We start from the raw sequence: 18,936 nt of genomic DNA, 5'->3' as shown, positions 1-18,936 counted from the left end.
TTCTTTACGCACCCTTAAATTTAGCGAGACCCCTGGAATTAGAGGAGGGAGGAAACAACGAAGCATTTATATTGTTACGTAATGACATCACCATTTAGCAGTCTTTACACTTTCACCACTGTTTCGAGTAAGCTGTCTGCATTGGGTTAAGGTTACCAGGCCAAACGGACCTGCTCAAAGGCGGGGGAAGCTCACGCCACTGCCTACCCCGCAGTCCACAACTCGATTATAATACGGGCCCGAATCCTTACTGTGCAATTCAAATTCTCCAACAAGAATATTGAACTCGTCGCACCAGAAGAAATCGTTATGCCGCACTCATATACTTGCAACGGATATGGCTGCTTATATGATGAGCATTTTTATACTCTTAGCGAGCTAATCGAACACCTGCGGCAAAAGCATGTACCCGGCATTGCACGACCAGCACGTCTAGGGATTCGGGATAGTCACGGACATCTTTGGTATTGCTTCCAATGCGAGGGGAAGTCAGGCAAGGATCATAAGAGCTTCAAATCCGATAGAGCTATGTGGGATCATCTGAATGATAAACACGATCATCAGCTCGACGATATCAATTATGAGTATTAAGCTCTATTGTCACAGCCTGGATGGAGTAGGTTTACTTTGGTTAAACTATACATTAGTCTGATAAATCTATTTGCAGGACAATTTTTTTTTTAAAATCTTGAATGTGAATTTACGCTACCTCAATGGCAAGGATATACGTGTTAGTTATATATTATGTTGATATGATTCGGGGCTTGTGTGCTTCGCATTAAACTGTAGACTTATCAGAACTGTGTATTATAGACACACATCTGAACCCACTTGATCCTGATCATTCTCGCACTTTGCACGAGAGGAAAGCATACCTTCCTGAGTTCAAATTCCTGGAGGTGTGTCTCTTGTAAGATCCGCGTCATCATTGAATTCGGTGCTAATAAAAACCGGACAAGGTCAGTCATGAAATCTTGAACTTCTGCTAGGAAATAATGATGTCCAGTGAGTCGCATGCTGAATAAATAAGAAGAATAGATTCTTGATCCGATGTAGACGCAGTGCTCTATCTCTTTACAAGTGCTAGGGGTACATCAGTTCTAAAATGGAACGAGAGTGGAGCTGTGATCCAACTGGGGTTAAGCTTTGAGTAATTACGTTAACTGGATTAAAAGATCACATTAGTTGCCGTAAGCTAAATACGTTTAACATTACAGATATGTTCTATCGGGCTTGTGGAGTGAATGCGTTGACGGCTGACCTTGGAAGGGGTATTTCGTTACATTGCCGTGATGTTCTACTTTTCCTTCTCTGTTACAGGCTTCAGCTTGCTGAACTCTTGCATGGTTCCGATACCCCTATCTTGTTCAACGGCATTACTCTTTACATCTATGATAGCGCTGTTAGAACGGCTGTGACACACAAGCTCCTTTGGACAAAGGTTGGGAATACTTCTTACCAGTGACGAGGGAGTTGACAGTCACCACAAAGGCCAACTATAGGAGTAACCTTAGCTGCTGCATGGTTCTCCAGGTGGTTACGGAGGCTGTGTGTTGATGTGTCGAGATGTGTTACCAGTAAAGCAAAGACCTGCATGTATGTAGAAAACATTCAAGTAAAGTGATTTGACGCATATGTGGAACTTTTCATGACAGTTTCTGGACAGGCTACTCCCGGTATACAGGGTATAAAGCAGGTACATGCATCACGATTTCCATCAACTCTAGCTGTGCTGCTGCTCCCGACATTTGAAATCCACAAGCTGACTCGTAGGTTTGCTAAGAGCGAAGAAGTCGAAGGACAGCCTTCTTTTTTTCATTATCAGGATTTTCCGCACCAGACATGGTTGCCAGAACGATTTACTCAGCTGTTTTTCCAGGGAATCTCCAGCCAGTCGATGGTATGGTACGATCTGCGCCGCCGTCGAGCAGTAACTTGATAATATTTGGCTCTGCAGCTAAGGCTGCAAGGTGTAGAGGATGGCCCCATTTTTCAGAGACAGCTTGATTCGGATCTAGTCCCTTATCAAGAAGGAACTTAGTTGTGAGTTCTCCGTTCCGCTTACGAAGACCTACAGTAGCCCAAAGGAGATCCGGCTGCAGCGTAGCTCCATCCGTAACAAGCAGCTCAGCTAATTCTACTTCGTCGACATCGAGCGCACGATAGAGTGCTGTAGTCTTAGATGGGCCGAAAGCGTTTGGATCAGTTCCTCGCGTAAGGAATTCTCGAGCACAGCTGAGATCGAGGATGGAGCTACCCGATGAACGAATCAGTCTCGGACTAAAACCTATTATAGAACAGGTAGCAAATACCTCCCAAGAACAGGCTCGCCACCAGTGATTGTCGCGTTAGGATCAAGCCCGTGATTGAAGAAAAGTCGAATCACGGCAGGATCCTGCTGCATATTTTCCCCATGTAAGGCGTCGATCGCATCTTGTGTAATACAAGCGCCTGCGGCGAACAGCGCTGATACAATATCAGCGTATCCTTGTTCAAAACCGTTTCCTGTAGCAGGAACAAGGGCTTCATTGAGATGTTCCTGGGTGAGTCGTCCACTGGTAATTCCTTGATGAATCTGAGCCATTTTGCCAGTCCAAAAAGCGTCGAGAAATGCCTCGCCAAATGCTTTCTCATCGGCTACAAATACCATGGTGCCAAAGATGTTGCCGCTACGGTGGGGGCTTACTTTTGCACGTGGCCTGGTGGAATAAAATGACTTGAAAACAATCTTCGCGTTAAATAGGTGGGGCGGCTGTCTGAATGCCTTTCTCTTGGAAGTAGTTGATACGTAGTTTTCGAGGAGTAAAGAACTATCTCCTGTTAGTGCGTGCCAAAGGCAGCAGCGTCGTGGGTGGCCACAAGCGAGTGACAGCGGCTCGGCCCGTCATTTTGTGGGACATAAATCCCTTCCTAGTCAGATACAGCGCCACCTCAGGTCCCTCTTGCCTGCCGCGGGAGCTGAAAAGGGAAGGTACTTACAACGGACACCACTTAAGCCCTGAAGCCGTAAATTATATGACACTACAGAGCGTAAAATTGTGAGTAATGAATTGATCAAGACGTTTATGTACGTTACTTTCACGATTGTTTGTAGCAGAGGTACTCGCAGGAAAGTTTCTTGAATTGCTATTACCTGGAAGTACAACGAATTCCAGCCATGGGCACCACGGCCTGACATTGATGATACGCAGAGAAGCGAATTTAGAAACCAAACCCGTCTGTCAGTACACGTCAGGAGGACCCAACTGTAGGCAAACGCCTTTTCCTGTCATAATTCGAGAGAAGTTATTCATGATCCAAAGAGAAAACGGACGGAATGTAGGCTGTAGAATTTGATAAAGAAATATGTCATCAACACGTCGGAGAAAGGACATAGTGATGTATTCAAGACCTCCAAACTCGCTCGTATCACCGAGAACTTCATTGGCGTCGACTGCGGGGGCAAGAGGTTCAAGAAACACTCTGAGATCTGTAAAAGTTAATCAAGGTTAAGAAAAGTACAGGAGATCAAGCAAGGGAGGTTTCTTACCGCTGTTAGTTATCTTTGACCGCCAAAGAGCTTCTCGTTCAGGGTAATGTCGCAAATCCGGGAGATTCTCTAGTTCGAGAGATTTGATAACTGAAAGAACCCATCGGAGCGCCATATCAATAGCTTGGGACTGGAGTAAATCTTCGAGGTTTCTGCGAGCATCGTGGAAAGAGTAGTTGAAGTCCTTTTCGAATGCAGATTTGTCTACCTCTTCCAAGGTAATATCCCAAGTCGTGAAGAATTCTACCTGAGCCTCAGGGAGGAGGTAGAGAAAGAAAGGAGGAGTTGACTTTTCTCGAGCAAATGTTATGTCGTCGAGTTCTTCCTGGAGTAGAGGGTGGTTTGGAAAGGATTGTGGCGATACTAGATACTCCTTGCAGATATTTACGATTGTGCTGTCAAAGACTGCAAAGCATTAATTGGATTTAACTGGTGTAGACTAGACAAACTAACCTATTGGTTCTGGGGCTTTGATGAGAGTATTCATAGCAGCGACAAGATCAGGACTGCCTTCATTTCCAACGATGATTTGACAACCAGGATGATCATCTGCGGTCTCTGGGAGAATATCGATAATCATGTCGTGCATTGGTTCGTAAGCTACAGAACGAATCTCGCCATCGTGCATTCTGATATGGAAGATTGTGAGTGATGGGAAGTTGGGAACATAGTCTGAGATCAGGTCGGAAGTTGCGGAGGGCGAAGAAACTTCTGCGAAGGTAGCTTGCTGGCCGTTGGGAGTTACAAGTTTAGGCTCGGAACTCGTTGTGCCAGAGGGGTCGGTTTCTTGTTCGGAAACAAGTTCGGGAAGAGAGGTGGTGCTCAATTCTCCGAGAGTATTCGCACAGTCTCCAGCTTGTTCAGTATCTGTATTCTCCTGAGCATGTCTGTATCTTCCGCGCATTCCATGTTTAGCCCCGAAAACTGACACCTGCTGATCCATCACAAGATCTGGTTCGGAGACGTCACTTGCCGCAGAACAAGATCTTGACCGCTCTTCCTTTTGGTAATCTTGTGTTCTTGCTGGTGACCGTTTGCTAGCGCTGAGGCGGGAAACGTTTATCTGAGGCATGCCATGACTGCTACTTGGCCTGCGGATATGAAAACCGCGCGCAGGAAGGCTACCAAGCGGGTCATCGCATGTTCTGGGGAGTTTGGACTGGCTGGTTGTAGGCTAGGGGTTGTCCTGGACAACGGATCCATAGCAATAGTGTCTTCCTCATCTGCAAACTCTCCGTATCCACGTGGCTTCTGAGTTGGGGTGGAGCTGGAAGATAGATGGCGTTTTGGAGCTGGGCTCTTGGAGGGGACTCTCTTCCGCTTGGTACCTACATCTCAACCCTAAATGCGAAGTGTCTGGAAGTGTGGAAAACTTACTACTCCTGGGGGATTCGACGTTTGTCGCATTGGAAGTATCTTTGGAGGCTGATGTTGGCGCCATTTGAAGTAAAATTTGGCCCTTGGACAGAGTTGAAGGTGGTTTGTAGAAAACAAGGAGTGCGCAGAGTATTTGAGAGTTTGCTGGAAGCGCTATCGTTTGTACTGTTATGACGCCAACTCACCTTACCTTCATCGCCAAATGCTATCTCAAATTCACCCTCAAACAAGCTTAGCAGCTCGCTGTCGACTTTCTCTCTTCTCGCCGCAAGGCAGAGAACACCATAATGACAACTATCGCCATTCCCTTGCTCTCCCTCCTTACTCACCATCATCAATAAGGGCGCAATCGTAAGTACTCCTACGTCCCAGGCGCGAGGGACGAGCTGACAGACAACAAGATGGCTCCCCCAAACAAGCATAATTTAGCCCGGCACTCATACCAACCCAACTCCAAGACCATGTTCTCGCGATCAACGAAGCCTGCAGAATCGAAACCTCCCCCGAGACCTACCTACAAGCCATCACCACAAGTTTCCCAGTGTCGAAGAGATTGCCACCATCTCCCACAATTGACTCGTTGGCCTCAACACTGTTCGTCCCATAACCTACAAGATGCGCCTGCAATACATCCTCGACCGTTGAGCAAAATTTGCCGCCAGTGATCAGCGGCCGCAGCCTGTCTGGTTTCTCAATGGAGGTGAAAGTCATGATTGCCCAGTACGCAGTTGTATCCAGCCATGCGATAATCGACGCAACACTATACAAGGATTACTTGCGTCATGGGGATGATTACTGCTTCCTGGGCAAGCCACCAAGACCAGGCCTGTCAATGCAGCTACTGGCATGTAGCGCAGAGTGGTTCACAATTGGTGCAGAAGTCTTTCTCAGCAGGAACTCGTGGGTATTTTCCACAAAGCACGCACTCCAGAAATTCGTGTCAAGAATGAATGTCAAGCCTTCGGTCACAGTCAACTGGGAACTACGCATGCGATAGGTGGAGACGATCTTGTGTGGCTTCGCGTGGACGATTGACCTGTTGTTGACGAAAGATCTTCACCAAGTTTCTAAATTCGCGAATCTCCGAATCTAATACTGCCCTTCACAGATTGGACTCCACGCCAAGATTGGGATGTAGATGACAGTCCGGAAGAAGAAGTAAGATAGTTCGCGAGTATTCCCTTCGTTTTAGATCACAATTGCAACTAATCGGAATCGACGGGTTCGCTGAAAGCTCCTGAATGACGACGAGTCTGTGGAGATTGTCTTCAAGCCTCGTCCTAAGTCCATCAAGAAGGAAAGAAGATAGCCGACTCTGCAGGTTGGGAGGCCACTTACGTAGAAGCCGCCGATGATATCCCACATGCAGGTGACTACCTGCTTCGGGTCACTCCCCCCCGTAACTACGATAAGAACCTGTTCAGAGCCTGCGACAAGTGGTCTCCAGACGCTGCCTTGACCGCCATTTATCTCAAGGTTACTGATTCCACTCTGTCCACCAAGACAAAGATGAATCCCCTTCACGAAGTTGCTCCCCCAGTCGTTGGCACCGGCCGTCGCAAGAAGAACAAGAAGAAATCTGACGATGACTCTGTCGACGATGATCAACCCGAGGATTCCCTCCCGCCTCCAGTTGATCATGTCAAGCTCCGCAACCTCCTCAAAGGACCCAGCCTTAGAAGTCTCTCCTACCGAGATTTCCTCAAGAGTCTCACCGATGAGCAGATTACTAAGATCCTCGGTCCACTGAGAACCAAAAGACAGAAAAATTGTCGTTTGCCAAGAAGGTCCCACTGGGTATCCTACTCATGACTGGAGCACCCGGTACTGGCAAGACAACAGCCTTAATTCAGTTGATCCAAGCTCGGGTAGTCGCTGGAGATGTCGTTAGCGCCTATGCCTCTACAAACGCAGCTGTCAACAACATTGTCAGTCGTACACTCAAGAGTGTGAAGTCCCAGGATCTCATCAATCTTGACTAATAGCTGCTGGTACGTCTATGGACTGAGTAGATCGGAGTCAATTTTCTGCTGGCTAACCCCTAAGCCGTGGACCCAAACAATGTCAACGAGTTTGTCTCTAAGTCTACCACCAAGACCGCTGGCAGTCCTCAAAAGTCCTCGGCCCAACAAGGTATGTATTCCTCTCGTGAAAGGCGCGAAAAGCATCAGGGACAAGTCGGTCACGATGTCTCCATTTCTGGCGCAGGCACATTCTGCAAAGTCCTTGGACTTCTCGACAACACCAATGTCAAGCTCCTGGAGTTGGGCAAGAACAAGGAGAAGTATGCAGCCCCAAAGAAAATCACGCTAAATGAGTCGAGCAATCGAACCAAAGAGGAGTCCAATGAGATCAAGAAGGAAGGCAAGACGTTGATCAACGGCATCCTTGCTGTTGCAAATCTCGCCTTCTCAACAACCACCATTAGTGCAACTTCCGGAAAGGTTTTCAGAGATCGTTGCGACCTCGTCGCCGTCGATGAGGCTAGTGCGTCCACCGAACTTAAGATCCTTGCCGTCTGAAAAGGCGGAAAGCAGAAGCTCATTCTCGCTAGAGATGTCTCTCGACTTCCTCCAACTCTGATATCAGACAATGCTCGGTACCCTGAGTCAGCACGTGTCTACAACCCCTTTACCTATCAAGGCAAGAAGACTCTCCTCCACAGACTGACTGAACTTGGTTGGCCTGTCTGGGATCAGAAAGAGGAGCTGAGAATGGCTCCCGGAATGTTTGATCTCGCCAACTTCGTCATCTACCGCAAGCCCATCACCTATCACAAGGGTCTTGACATTAAGGACGATCGTTTTACTTTGGGAAGAGGAATTGGATCCTGGGCTCAAACACTGCACTCAAAGGGCTTGAATTCCAAGCAGAAATTTCCGCCCATCAAGGCGTGTCCTGCAGGCACTCTCAACCCGTTCGCAGTCAATGTCCGAAAAGAATTCTGCTACATTAACCCCGCGGTACATCCCAGGGAAACCGCTAATGTCCATCTGATGTTGCGGTACATCAATTCTGTTTTCTCCAGTGTTCCTGATCTCACACTCCATAAGATCCTTCTTGTTGTTCCTTACCTCGAGCAGCAGAACTTGTATCGGAAGATCAAGCTAACAGATCCGTTCTGGGCTGAACTACATATCTCAACTGCCAACAAGGCTCAAGGAGCGGAAGACGAGTTCCTTTGTTACGACGGAACCGCTGCAGCCAACATGGGAGGAAAGGTCGGCTTCTACGCCGATTTTCACCGCCTTGCAGTTATTCTGTCTCGACAACGAGATGGAATCTTGCTCATGATGGATTTTGATGCCGCTATCCAGACTCGTAAGACAAAAGACCCACTCCCAGAAGCCGAGCAAGGTGTAATTGCCGAAGAAGACCATGGAATTCCTCAAGAGGTAGACCAGACTCACGATGTTCAATATCTTCATCGAATGTTTCAGTATTTCAGAGACACCGGTAGAGTTATTGAGGAGAACGTGAATAACCTTGCAGATGTGATGCTACCTCAAATCACCGCAAAAACCTACGAGTCTCACAAGGCAAAAAAATATGGTGTTAACACTATATCGTTCAATCATGTCTTCTCCAAGGCACAGGATGAACCAGCAAATAGGTCGAGCAGCGACTGGGACACGGCCCCCGCAAAATCTACAAAGGAGTCAAGCTGGGACACTGCAACTTCAAGCAGCGACAACTGGGAGAATGCTAGCCTTGCTGCAAACAAGGAATTCGTTCGAGTGGAAGTCTCTGGCACTGTTTCATCGGTTCAACTACCAGCATCCCAAGCAGATATGGATCTACCAGCTGCAAATCCCTCAGAGGAGCAAGAATCAACAGAGGAGTCAACATGGGACACTGCATCTTCGAGCAGCAACAACTGGGAGAATGCCAGCCTTGCTGCCAACAAGGCATTTATTCAGGAGGAAATCGCTCGCACTGATTATTCGGTCCAACTACCAACGCCATCCTTCAATCATCAACCATCCCAAGCAGAGATGGGTCTGTTGAACCAATTGCAATCCCTTCCAGGTGAAACCCCCCGACAAGTTCCCTCTTATCAATCTCAGAGCACTCCTCAGCATAGTTCCAATGTCACCTCAAATGCCTTCACCCAGAGCACAGAGTTGTTCAGATGCAGGAGTTGCAACGTCACATTAATCAGCAGATGAAGCAGCTTCTCCCAATGCAATCTCAACAGCAAATTGTTCCAGTACAGAGTTCCTTCGCTCCACAAGCCTCCCAATTCTATCCAAGCAACTTCGGTCAGACGGGCGTCCAGAATACCTACCTCTAGCCAGGCAACTACGGTTCAACCATGAGTCCTCAGCTCCAGAAAGGTAACTACGGTCCCATCAATCCTCAATTCCAGTCAGGTAACCAAGGTTCCATCAATCCTCAATTCTAGCCAGGTAACTATCGACTGTACATCGTCCAATCTCCTAGACAGATCGAAAAGAAGTGACGAGGTCTCTCCAGCCTTCGAGCGAGCCGTGAAGCCGGGAGGCAAATTATATTTGCAATTCGTTGCGCTGAGGGCTCAGAAGTCCAAAATTATCACTGCTGCGGTTTTCTACAGTAGAGACTGCAATATGATATACCCCGACTTCTTCTCTGACATCCAACAGTATCTCAGAAAAGTCCTCTTGCAGAAGAGAATCCTCAAGATCTCTACCGAGTAAGGCTTTCTCTGACCCTCTAGATCTGCGACCTGCTGACAGATCTAGATATCCTTGCACAAGCTATACAGAAGAACGCAAGAAAAAGAACATACAGTTGATGGCCGACACGGTGGACTCATTGATGCGCTGCATGTGCAAGACTAGGGTATGGACTTGAACCTCTGGAAGAAGTTGCAATAGCTGACGGTCTAGATTGCCGACGATCCCAAAGATGGGCAGCACCAAGGAAGCTGCACCTGCTTGTCAGTTCATCCAGAGAAGATCGTAGATCCTGTAAGTTCAATCCCTACTTTATCTGGCATACCTGACGTCCTGTAGAGCTCGTCACCTGTCTTCCCTTTACTCCGCGAGATAATTATCGAATTTCATGGACGCGAGGGATCTTAGGCATGCGCGGAACTCTATACAAGATATAGATCTACTTTGTTGAAAGGAATCTCCCGCTATACAGAGCGTGTGGGACTACCAAACTATCGCTGTCTTCTCGACTGATCACTTTCCGAGCTGGTGGGTGGAATGACGGCTTGGAGTTCTGACGGACGACCTGGACGAGCTCTTGGAGTACAGCCAATACACCAGTGCAACCTCGGCAGTTAACTCCACAAATCCAACCTTGTTGTCTATGCGAAAGAATGGCATACCATATGATACCAAAGGGAGATTAGGGTTGGGATGAAGCAAGCTTCGCGCTCAAGCGTGCTGCTTTGGAAGAGGAACACACTATTCTAGACTTAGGGTATTCAAATACAAAACAAAGCTAAAAGTTTTTCGCAGCTATGTACAGTTTCATTTATCCTAAGGCTTTCTAAGCAAGTAGTTCTAGTGGTTGACTTATGAGGATTGGGCGAGGTTCATAGCTATGGGCTTCTACATGTATATCAAGGGATTTGCTTTAAAAAGGGAACACAAACAGATACAGGGGTTTAAGATTTCGGTTATATTATATCCATACTCTATTTATTGACAGAAAGGCACAGAAGATATTTCATGGGTTCCAGTTTGGACCCCTATTGTGAGACACTCAATTATGAATTGCAACGTCCACGAGCCAAGAAGCTCGGGTCTCCTCAAATTGGTTGAATAAATGTGCTTCCGATTCTACTAAGTATCATCATGATATGGTGTTTACTCACATTTAACCCACAACGCCTCTTTGTGCAGTGTTTCGTCGGTCCCTGCTACCGGATGCTGCGAATCATATTTGAAGACATTCTTTTCATCGGCCTTGTACCTGTTCTCAAGTCGTCCTTGTCCTTGACTGGTGTGTATCTGATCTCCACACCAACGATCATCTGTCAGTGTTGGTATGATCGAGGCAACCATATCCTTCATCTGGGTCCACTGGGATTCGTATCCGGTGCCACTTGCTCCCTCCTCTCTCCACCCAATGAGATACGCCTTAATGTGCTCGTCCTCCAATAGTTTCCTCTTCAGCTCGGGGTGATATTTGCTTCCATTCTTCAGTAGATCGAGCACTGTTGTCTTGAACGTCTTTTGCTTGGCCGGGGAAGTCCATACCTGATCAGCTGCTAACCATTCGTCGTCGGGCTCGAAAGACACGCTTTCCCAATAAAGTACAGCAAAGACCCCTTTTCGACTGATTATGTACAATTTCGTGCGTTCTTTTAGCTCCGCTGTGCCTGTATTGAACTGTGTTACTGCCACGTCGTTGCCCTTGTTGTATCTTACAGTTCCTAAATTGGTTAGATCCTGGATAATGGAAGCACTCAAGTCTTTCGGCTTTTCAGCCGACTCTCGGGTAACAAATGGTGTCCACATGAGCTTTCCGTCGTGGAAGAAGTTTCCCATGGTCCATTCTCCAGTGAGCTCGGGAAGCTCCATTCGCCTGTCAAGAGCGGATGCATTGCGCCGGATGTAAATGAGAGTCTCAGTGCGCACAGCTCGGGTCTCGAGACCACTGTAGTTAGGTCCGCATCCTCCATTATCGTCCCGCTTGGATATTTCTGTGGGATTTGTCTGAAGAAGTTAGGCAGTTTTGGGGTCTGTGTTATTTTGGTCAGAAATGATGCACAATACGACGAGTGTTCCTTAGAGGATAAGGGGTCTTCTTACTGGCGACAAGAGAGCTGGAGAAGTTTGTAAAAGCGAGCCATAGGAGTAACGATAATTGTTTCATGATGGACTGGCTGTTAGGGTTTAAGGTTTGGGTTATATTTGTTTCTAACTACGCTAGCTTGCGACGAGTGTTTTTATCTCTCTCTAATAGTCTTGAAATACAGAAGGACTATACTAATAATACAGAGGGTAAGAGCCTGAAGGTGTCAGGGGTACAGAAGGTAGAGTACTGAGATAGAAGGAGATAATACAGGGTAAGTGGAGTGTGTACCAAAGGGTAAGTAAAGTGTGTATCAGAGGGTAGGCGTAGTGTGTACCAAAGGGTAGGTAGAGTGTGTGCCAAAGGGTAGGTAAAGTGTGTACCACAGGGTAGGTGTAGTGTGAGTCGCAGGGTAGGTAGAGTGTGTACCATAGGGTAGGCAGAGTATGTACCACAGGGTAGGTAGAGTGTGTACCACAGGGTAGGTGTAGTGTGAGTCGCAGGGTAGGTAGAGTGCGTACCATAGGGTAGGTAGAGTGTGTACCAAAGGGTAGGTAGAGTGTGAGTCGCAGGGTCGGTAGAGTGTGTACTATAGGGTAGATAGAGTGTGTATCACAGGGTAGGTGAAGTGTGAGTTACTTAGGGTAGGTGAAGTGTGTGCCGTAGGGTAGGTGTCGTGTGTGCCGTAGGGTAGGTGTAGTGTGTGTTATAGGGTAGGTGTAGTGTGTGCTGTAGGGTAGGTATAGCGTGTGTTATAAGCTACCTACGTGCTAGGATCGAGGTTGCAGCGATTCCTCGAGCCTGAGTTAGGGTGCTAGCGATATACCCGTCTAACCACTTAGCCCTAGAGTGCCCTAATAGGCCCTGTAGGGCCTTATAGGTCTTCGCTGTTTCGGCTTCCATTAGGCCTCCTGCCGAGAAGATCAGGGGGTGAAATACAGGGCCTAAGTCGCTGTATTTAAGCCGTTTAGCGTTTGCTGCCTCTGATAGCGTAGCATAGGCTTCTTCGCGTGCTGAATCCTTGTTGATTGCTACTATTTGAACGTCGTAATAGTGCCTAGAAGTACCTATAAGCACTGAAAAATCCGGTCGTTGGCTGTTTTCTAGGGCTATAGGCGTTCTAGCTGGCGTAGGCTCCGATTCCACTTTAAGGTCTTCCCGGCTAGAAAGGGTAGTAATAAATGCACGGGTAACCTGGTTATGGCGTATAATCCAGCGTCGTTCAGCACCTCTACAGGTGTCTTCGTGGCCTATTTGAGGGTAGGCTCCACAGGCGGTACAGGGCGAAATAGGGGGCTTTACAGGGAGTAAGAGCCTAGTCCGTAGTGCTTCGGTAACTGTAGAATCCGCTAAAAGGTGGTGTTTTTGCGTGGGCAGGGTTCTAAGCCAGTATCGTCCGAGGTAGCTAGCGTTCTCAAGCTTCGATTTTAGCGCTTGTTTTGATAGGGTAGGTAGAATCTTCTCTTCTAGGTCTTGGTTAACGCTAGAGAAGACCTCTTGGGCTGTCGGTACAGGGCGTCCAGGGGGTTCCGGGTAGAGATTAGGGCATATAGCCACTAGAATCGATCGAGAGGCTTCCTTAGCTGCCCTATAGAGCCCTGGGGCTAATAAGGCGTGTATAGGGAGCCCTAAGCCTCCCTCTCTCACTGGAAGAGAGAGTAAAGCCTGGCGAATTAGGGTAGTCTTCTCCCCTGGCTCCCTAGCGATTAGGGCTTGTACAGCGTACTTGATTCGTAAGTCCGCTAACCTCCAGAGGTCTAGTAGGTCTTCCGAGTACAATTGGCGCTGTAAGTGTCGTAGGAGTAGGTGTATACTACCCCGTAAGAGTAGGGTAGCGTGTTGTTTAGGGAGGTCTCGTAGGGTATATAGCGCTGTAGCGAGAGTGTCGATTTTCCCCTGGAGAAACGTTCGGCGGTGTGCTACAGGGCCTATAAAGGTCCCTAAGGCCTTAAGTCCAGTGGTTTGTAACTGGGAAATAGGGCTTTCGGTGCTCTTTTGGCGGTTAAGAGCTACTGGAGAGTCCCTGAAGGCTTCTATAACTACAGGGAGTAGTGCTGTAGTTTCAGGGCTAAGGATATAGATATCGTCCAAATAAGCTATAATTGTAGCCTTCGGTAGGGTCTTTTGGAGGTGCTCTAGCAGGGGGCGGATCGCTAGAGAGAATAAGAGGGGGGCAATAGGGTCTCCTTGGCGTACTCCTTCAGCGCTTGCTAGCGTGTGGCCTTCGTTTGTTACTAGCACTGAAGGCTGGTTATAGGCCCATTTAGCGGTCCGATAGAGAGTAGGGGCGTATTTAGCGACTGCAGCTGCTATTGAGGTTCGTCCGATTCGGTTATAAGCGTTGATAAGGTCTAAGGAGGCGATTTGCTGAGTTTTTAGGGTATTTGGGCCGGTAATAGCGTCGTCAAGGAGGAAGATTATAGGCTCTACACCACCTGGGGTGCTAACGCCTAATTGGCAGGGTAGAAGCATAGACGGCTTGAAGGAGCTGATAAGGATCGCTTTTAGGGCTACCTTATAAATAAGGTCCCCTATAGCGATCGGTCGCACACCTCCGTCAGGCTTCTGAAGGCCTATAAGTCGGGAAGCACATAGGAGGTCGACCCCTGGAGCTGTACCCTGTCGAATCATATTCGCTAGGTGTGTAAGCGCTATAGTTACAGGGGAGTTTTCCGAATTTAGCGCTATATCAAGTAGCGGGCGGGTCCAGCCGCTGAGGCCAGGGGCTTTCTCTCTATTAATCGATCGAATAGCCTGTCGTATCGTTTCAGGGGTGATATTTTGCCCCGGGGAGGGGTTAGCGTTACTGAAGGGGTTATTATGCCCTATAGGGTGCTTCGAGTATAGCGTATTTAGCGTCTCTGGAGTGCTAGGAGCTAGAGGCGTAGGGTCGATTAGGGCTCTAGAGGCACGCCCTATATAGCCTTTTTCCAGAAGCTTAGTCGCTCTTTTGGCGGGGGAGTCGTTTGAGGGGGTAGGGAGTTCAGGGGGAGGTCCCTGAGTTTCAGGGATATCCGGTATAGTCGTAGGGTAGGCTTTCAGCGTTTTAGCGAGCTCTTCCTTCTGTAATCCTAGGCCGAGAACCCTGGGAAGCAGTAAAAAGTCCAGTAATTGCTTCTCTCTAGGCTGCCGTAAGAACGCTAAAGCCGCTCGATTAGCGGCCTCTGTAAATAGCGCTGCTTGCCTGGCGTGGAGACGTGTTTCAGGGACCTTAATAGTGCTATATCTCATGAGGGATTGCATATAGGGGTTTCTTAGCGCTGAGCTTATAGCGTTCAAGTGGTCTTTAGCGCTCTCGTCTAGGGGTGTAGGCGCTGAGGAAGCCTGTGGGTGTAGGGGTGTAGGTGCTGAGGTAGCCTGAGGCTGGGGGCAGTGGATCGATTGTTGTAATCCAAAGGGTAGCTCAGATGTGAGGGGGTCGGTAGGGCGTTTTAGTGTTGACGTTCTAGGGCGTTTAGGCGCTGAAGATGCTGTGCCTTGTGTTGATATAGGGCGTTTAGACGCTGTAGGCCCTATAGTACGGCCCTGGAGTGTTGGGTTAACGGGTAGGCTAGGTGTGGAGGTTTCGCAGGGTAGGTGAGTTGTGGTGTTTTTAGAGGGTAGGTGAGTTGTGGTAGTTTTGGAGGGTAGGTGTGTTGTAGGGGTTGTTGGGGGAGAAGAGCTTATTATTATAGGCTCTTTAGCGTGAGAGGGTGCTGAAGCTTGGGGAGCTTTAGGGGGTGGTTCTAGGGGTGAGTAGCTTCGGTTGCTTATAGGGGAGCCTACTCGTGATAGTCGAGGGAAGTAGGGGCTATCAGAGGGTAGGCTAGGTGTGGTAGGCGTCTTATCGGTAGGTGTAGTTGGTATAGGCGTTGAGATAGCGTCTTCAAAGCTAGGGGTAGGGGACGATGGCGCTGTAGAGGCACTATAAAGATCTTCGTCGGACGAGCTGTCTTTGATTATAGGCTCTATAGGCTGCGTAGGGCCTATCTTTTGGCGTGTCGTAGGGCGTTGAGCCCCTGGGGAGGGTGTTCTTGCAGGGCGTTTAGTGGACGGCTTCGGGGGTATATAGCCTGTAGCGACGATTTGGGCGTATGTAGGTGACGTAGAGCCTGTAGGCGTGGGGGGTCGAGAGCCTGGGAGGGAGTCTGGTTCAGGGCCTGTAGGGCCGTCGTACGCTGGGAGTATAGCGTCTACTTCCCCTGGAATCGAGTACCAAATACCCCGTGGGGTCTGAATCCTTCGGGTGCCTGTAGGGAGGTCGGGGCCTAGAGCCGTAGGGTACTTGGAGCCTGTAGGTACTGACGGTACAGGGGTCTTAGAGCCTGTAGGTGCTGAAGGTGCGGGGTACTTGGAGCCTGAAGGCGTAGGGTGCTTAGAGCCTGTAGGTGTTGAAGGTGCGGGGTACTTGGAGCCTGGAGCCGTAGGGTGCTTGGAGCCTGCAGGTGCTGAAGGTGCGGGGTACTTGGAGCCTGGAGCCGTAGGGTGCTTAGAGCCTGTAGGTGCTGAAGGTGCAGGGGTCTTGGAGCCTGCAGGTGCTGAAGGTGCGGGGTACTTGGAGCCTGGAGCCGTAGGGTGCTTAGAGCCTGTAGGTACTGAAGGTACAGGGGTCTTAGAGCCTGAAGCCGTAGGGTGCTTGGAGCCTGTAGGTGCTGAAGGCTTAGAGCCTAGAGGGGTGGCGGTAACTTGGGCGTAGGTAGGCGATTTAGGGCTATTTGGTGCTGAAGTTACAGGGGACGGAGAGCCTGTAAAGCCTGGGTAGATATCGAATGGGGGGCTTGGTAGGGGTGGAGGGGTACTGAGATTTCGGCTTGTAGGTGCTGGAGGCGACTTATACAGGCCTGTAGCCCCTGGAGCTGTAGGGTATTCAGAGCCTGAAAGGCCTAGAGAGGCTCTGGCCTTAGGGGTAGCGGCTCGAAAGGGTGCTAGTAGCTGAGGGAAATCGATTACAGGGTAGGGGGTGCCTATAGAATCGTCGATTTCAGCGTCTAAGGGTGCTGAGGCAGAGGGGGTAGTATGGATTCGGTGCTGCGTTGATACCCTAGAGCTACCGGTGATTCCGTGGATTTTAGCGCTATGAGTCTTAATCCCGTGGGCTCCTTTACACGCTGTAGCACAGGTAGGGCAGGGAACAAGGCCTATAGGCTGTAATTGAAGCTCTGTAAAGGAATCAGTAGGGTGTTTTTTACGAATATGATCGAGAATATCGATATATTCATTTTTACACGCGGGGCATTCGAACGGCATAGTAAAAGAGGGGTAGAGGGGTAATTGCGGGGTAAAGTGCGGGGTAAAAATCAGGGGAAATATGAAAACTTAGTGATTTATCAGTAGAATTGCGAGATAACTTATAAAAGTGATGATATCTCGAAAACTAGCCGGTAGAATCGATTTTTAGACGGTGGAAATTGATCCTTAGGTGCTGAAATAGGGGGGTAAGTAACGAATTAACGGTAAAAAATCGGAGAGGGCGACGGTGAGGTAGGCGCTAGTAAGGTAGGCGCCGGTAAGGTAGATAGGAGAGGCCTAGGGTAAGGCTTAGGGCAGGGATAAGGTAAGTATAGGGTCGATAATAGTAAAGTAGTTGAGAGAGTGATAATTCAGAAGGATAAAGTGAGAGAGTAATAAGGTAAGAGAGTAATAGTTTAGAAAGATAAGGTAAGAGAGTAATAATAGTCGAGAGAGTGATAATCGTCGAGAGAGTGATGATAGTTAAGAGAGTGATGATAGTTAAGAGAGTGATGAAGAGTGAATAATCGAAAGGGAATAGCCTTCTATATAACCCTAAGTCTGACCCTAAGCTCGACCCTAAGCTCGGCCCTAAGCTCGACCCGAAGTCCGACCCTAACCCTTAAAATATTAATTTCAAAGTATCAGTTATAAGGTTTAATCTATTGATTTCAAAGTATTAGTTATAAGGTTTAATCTATTGATTTTAAAGCATCGGTTATAAGGTTTAATCTATTGATTTCAAAGTATTAGTTATAAGGTTTAATCTATTGATTTCAAAGTATTAGTTATAAGGTTTAATCTATTGATTTCAAAGCATCGGTTATAAGGTTCAAGTTTTGATTTCAAAGCTTCGGCTCTAATAAATTTTATTCACCTTAAGTATAGCCCTATCCTCTACCCTATCCTTCACCTTATCTCTTACCTTTACCTTTATCTTTATTCTTTTACCTTTGATTCTTCGATTATCCTTTGATTTTCAGCCTTATATCTAGCCCTATCCTCTACCCTATCCTTCACCCTATCCTTCACCCTATCCTTCACCCTATCCTTCACCCTATCCTTCACCTTATCCTTCACCCTAAGTAAGGTTAATATTACTACTGTAATATCCGCTGCGCTAGTAAATTACATAGTATCTATTAGATACTATGTATCTAATTAACCTTATCCTTAACCCTAAGTGTGACCCTAAGTGTGACCCTAAGTCTGACCCTAAGTCTGACCCTAAGTCTGAATATTATATTATATATAATACAAAGGGCTACGCCCTGCACGGCTTCGCCGTAAATTTGACGGTATAATAGGTATAATCGACCCTAAGTATGACCCTAAGTCTGACCCTAAGTATGACCCTAAGTATGACCCTAAGTGTAACCCTAAGTGTGACCCTAAGTCTGAATATTATATTATATATAATACAAAGGGCTACGCCCTGCACGGCTTCGCCGTAAATTTGACGGTATCTTATATATATAACGGCTTCGCCGTAAATTTGACGGTATAATAGGTAAAATCGACCCTAAGTATGACCCTAAGTATGACCCTAAGCCTGACCCTAAGCATTATATATAATATATAATATATAATAAACAAGGCTACGCCTTGCACGGCTTCGCCGTAAATTTGACGGTATAATAAGTGAAATTAACCCTAAGTATGACCCTAAGTCTGACCCTAAGTATGACCCTAAGTATGACCCTAAGTGTAACCCTAAGTGTGACCCTAAGTCTGAATATTATATTATATATAATACAAAGGGCTACGCCCTGCACGGCTTCGCTGTAAATTTGACGGTATAATAGGTATAATCGACCCTAAGTATGACCCTAAGTATAACCCTAAGTATAACCCTAAGTATGACCCTAAGTATAACCCTAAGTGTGACCCTAAGTCTGACCCTAAGTCTTAGGGTTAGGGTTAGGGTTAGGGTTAGGGTTAGGGTTAGGGTTAGGGTTAGGGTTAGGGTTAGGGTTAGGGTTAGGGTTAGGGTTAGGGTTAGGGTTAGGGTTAGGGTTAGGGTTAGGGTTAGGGTTAGGGTTAGGGTTAGGGTTAGCAAAAGATATCTTCACTAAGAAAGATGAAGA

At 47.7% G+C, this 18,936-nt stretch overlaps 8 protein-coding genes across 8 annotated transcripts; 4 read left to right on the top strand and 4 right to left on the bottom strand.

The window, feature by feature from the left end:
• Positions 1-159: 159 nt before the first annotated feature.
• ONS95_004095 (uncharacterized protein) lies at positions 160-2,815 on the bottom strand. The gene is made up of 4 exons (XM_058497438.1): positions 2,313-2,815; positions 1,460-2,253; positions 1,262-1,389; positions 160-1,163 (listed from the first exon to the last, which is right to left on the bottom strand). Exons 1-2 carry the CDS (start codon positions 2,648-2,650, stop codon positions 1,860-1,862), a joined length of 732 nt encoding a protein of 243 aa, XP_058352163.1. The 5' UTR covers positions 2,651-2,815; the 3' UTR covers positions 160-1,163; positions 1,262-1,389; positions 1,460-1,859.
• Positions 2,816-3,126: 311 nt separating this feature from the next.
• On the bottom strand, positions 3,127-6,215 carry ONS95_004094 (uncharacterized protein). The gene is made up of 3 exons (XM_058497437.1): positions 3,983-6,215; positions 3,530-3,934; positions 3,127-3,469 (listed from the first exon to the last, which is right to left on the bottom strand). Exons 1-3 carry the CDS (start codon positions 4,599-4,601, stop codon positions 3,222-3,224), a joined length of 1,272 nt encoding a protein of 423 aa, XP_058352162.1. The 5' UTR covers positions 4,602-6,215; the 3' UTR covers positions 3,127-3,221.
• Positions 6,216-6,285: 70 nt separating this feature from the next.
• On the top strand, positions 6,286-6,821 carry ONS95_004093 (uncharacterized protein). Its single transcript, XM_058497436.1, has one exon. The coding sequence runs from the start codon at positions 6,416-6,418 to the stop codon at positions 6,716-6,718; it is 303 nt and encodes a 100-aa protein (XP_058352161.1). The 5' UTR covers positions 6,286-6,415; the 3' UTR covers positions 6,719-6,821.
• Positions 6,822-7,041: 220 nt separating this feature from the next.
• ONS95_004092 (uncharacterized protein) lies at positions 7,042-7,489 on the top strand (the record flags this gene model as incomplete). The annotated part of the gene is made up of 2 exons (XM_058497435.1): positions 7,042-7,393; positions 7,461-7,489. The coding sequence occupies 2 exons, from the start codon at positions 7,042-7,044 to the stop codon at positions 7,487-7,489; spliced, it is 381 nt and encodes a 126-aa protein (XP_058352160.1).
• Positions 7,490-7,620: 131 nt separating this feature from the next.
• Positions 7,621-9,075, top strand: ONS95_004091 (uncharacterized protein; the record flags this gene model as incomplete). Its single annotated transcript, XM_058497434.1, has 1 exon — positions 7,621-9,075. One exon carries the CDS (start codon positions 7,621-7,623, stop codon positions 9,073-9,075), a length of 1,455 nt encoding a protein of 484 aa, XP_058352159.1.
• Positions 9,076-9,495: 420 nt separating this feature from the next.
• On the top strand, positions 9,496-9,972 carry ONS95_004090 (uncharacterized protein; the record flags this gene model as incomplete). Its single annotated transcript, XM_058497433.1, has 4 exons — positions 9,496-9,581; positions 9,631-9,730; positions 9,778-9,858; positions 9,904-9,972. The coding sequence occupies 4 exons, from the start codon at positions 9,496-9,498 to the stop codon at positions 9,970-9,972; spliced, it is 336 nt and encodes a 111-aa protein (XP_058352158.1).
• Positions 9,973-10,651: 679 nt separating this feature from the next.
• Positions 10,652-11,602, bottom strand: ONS95_004089 (uncharacterized protein). Its single transcript, XM_058497432.1, has one exon. The coding sequence runs from the start codon at positions 11,425-11,427 to the stop codon at positions 10,711-10,713; it is 717 nt and encodes a 238-aa protein (XP_058352157.1). The 5' UTR covers positions 11,428-11,602; the 3' UTR covers positions 10,652-10,710.
• A 3,631-nt stretch (positions 11,603-15,233) lies between these two features.
• Positions 15,234-16,867, bottom strand: ONS95_004088 (uncharacterized protein; the record flags this gene model as incomplete). Its single annotated transcript, XM_058497431.1, has 2 exons — positions 15,234-15,302; positions 15,407-16,867. The coding sequence occupies 2 exons, from the start codon at positions 16,865-16,867 to the stop codon at positions 15,234-15,236; spliced, it is 1,530 nt and encodes a 509-aa protein (XP_058352156.1).
• Positions 16,868-18,936: the final 2,069 nt, after the last annotated feature.

This window comes from Cadophora gregata (genome assembly GCF_030347475.1).
Source record: "Cadophora gregata isolate MNR1 chromosome Unknown scaffold_14, whole genome shotgun sequence".
Taxonomy (NCBI): domain Eukaryota; kingdom Fungi; phylum Ascomycota; class Leotiomycetes; order Helotiales; family Ploettnerulaceae; genus Cadophora; species Cadophora gregata.
Note: the sequence above shows the minus strand (reverse complement) of the source record. Positions and strands in the feature narration are given on the sequence as shown.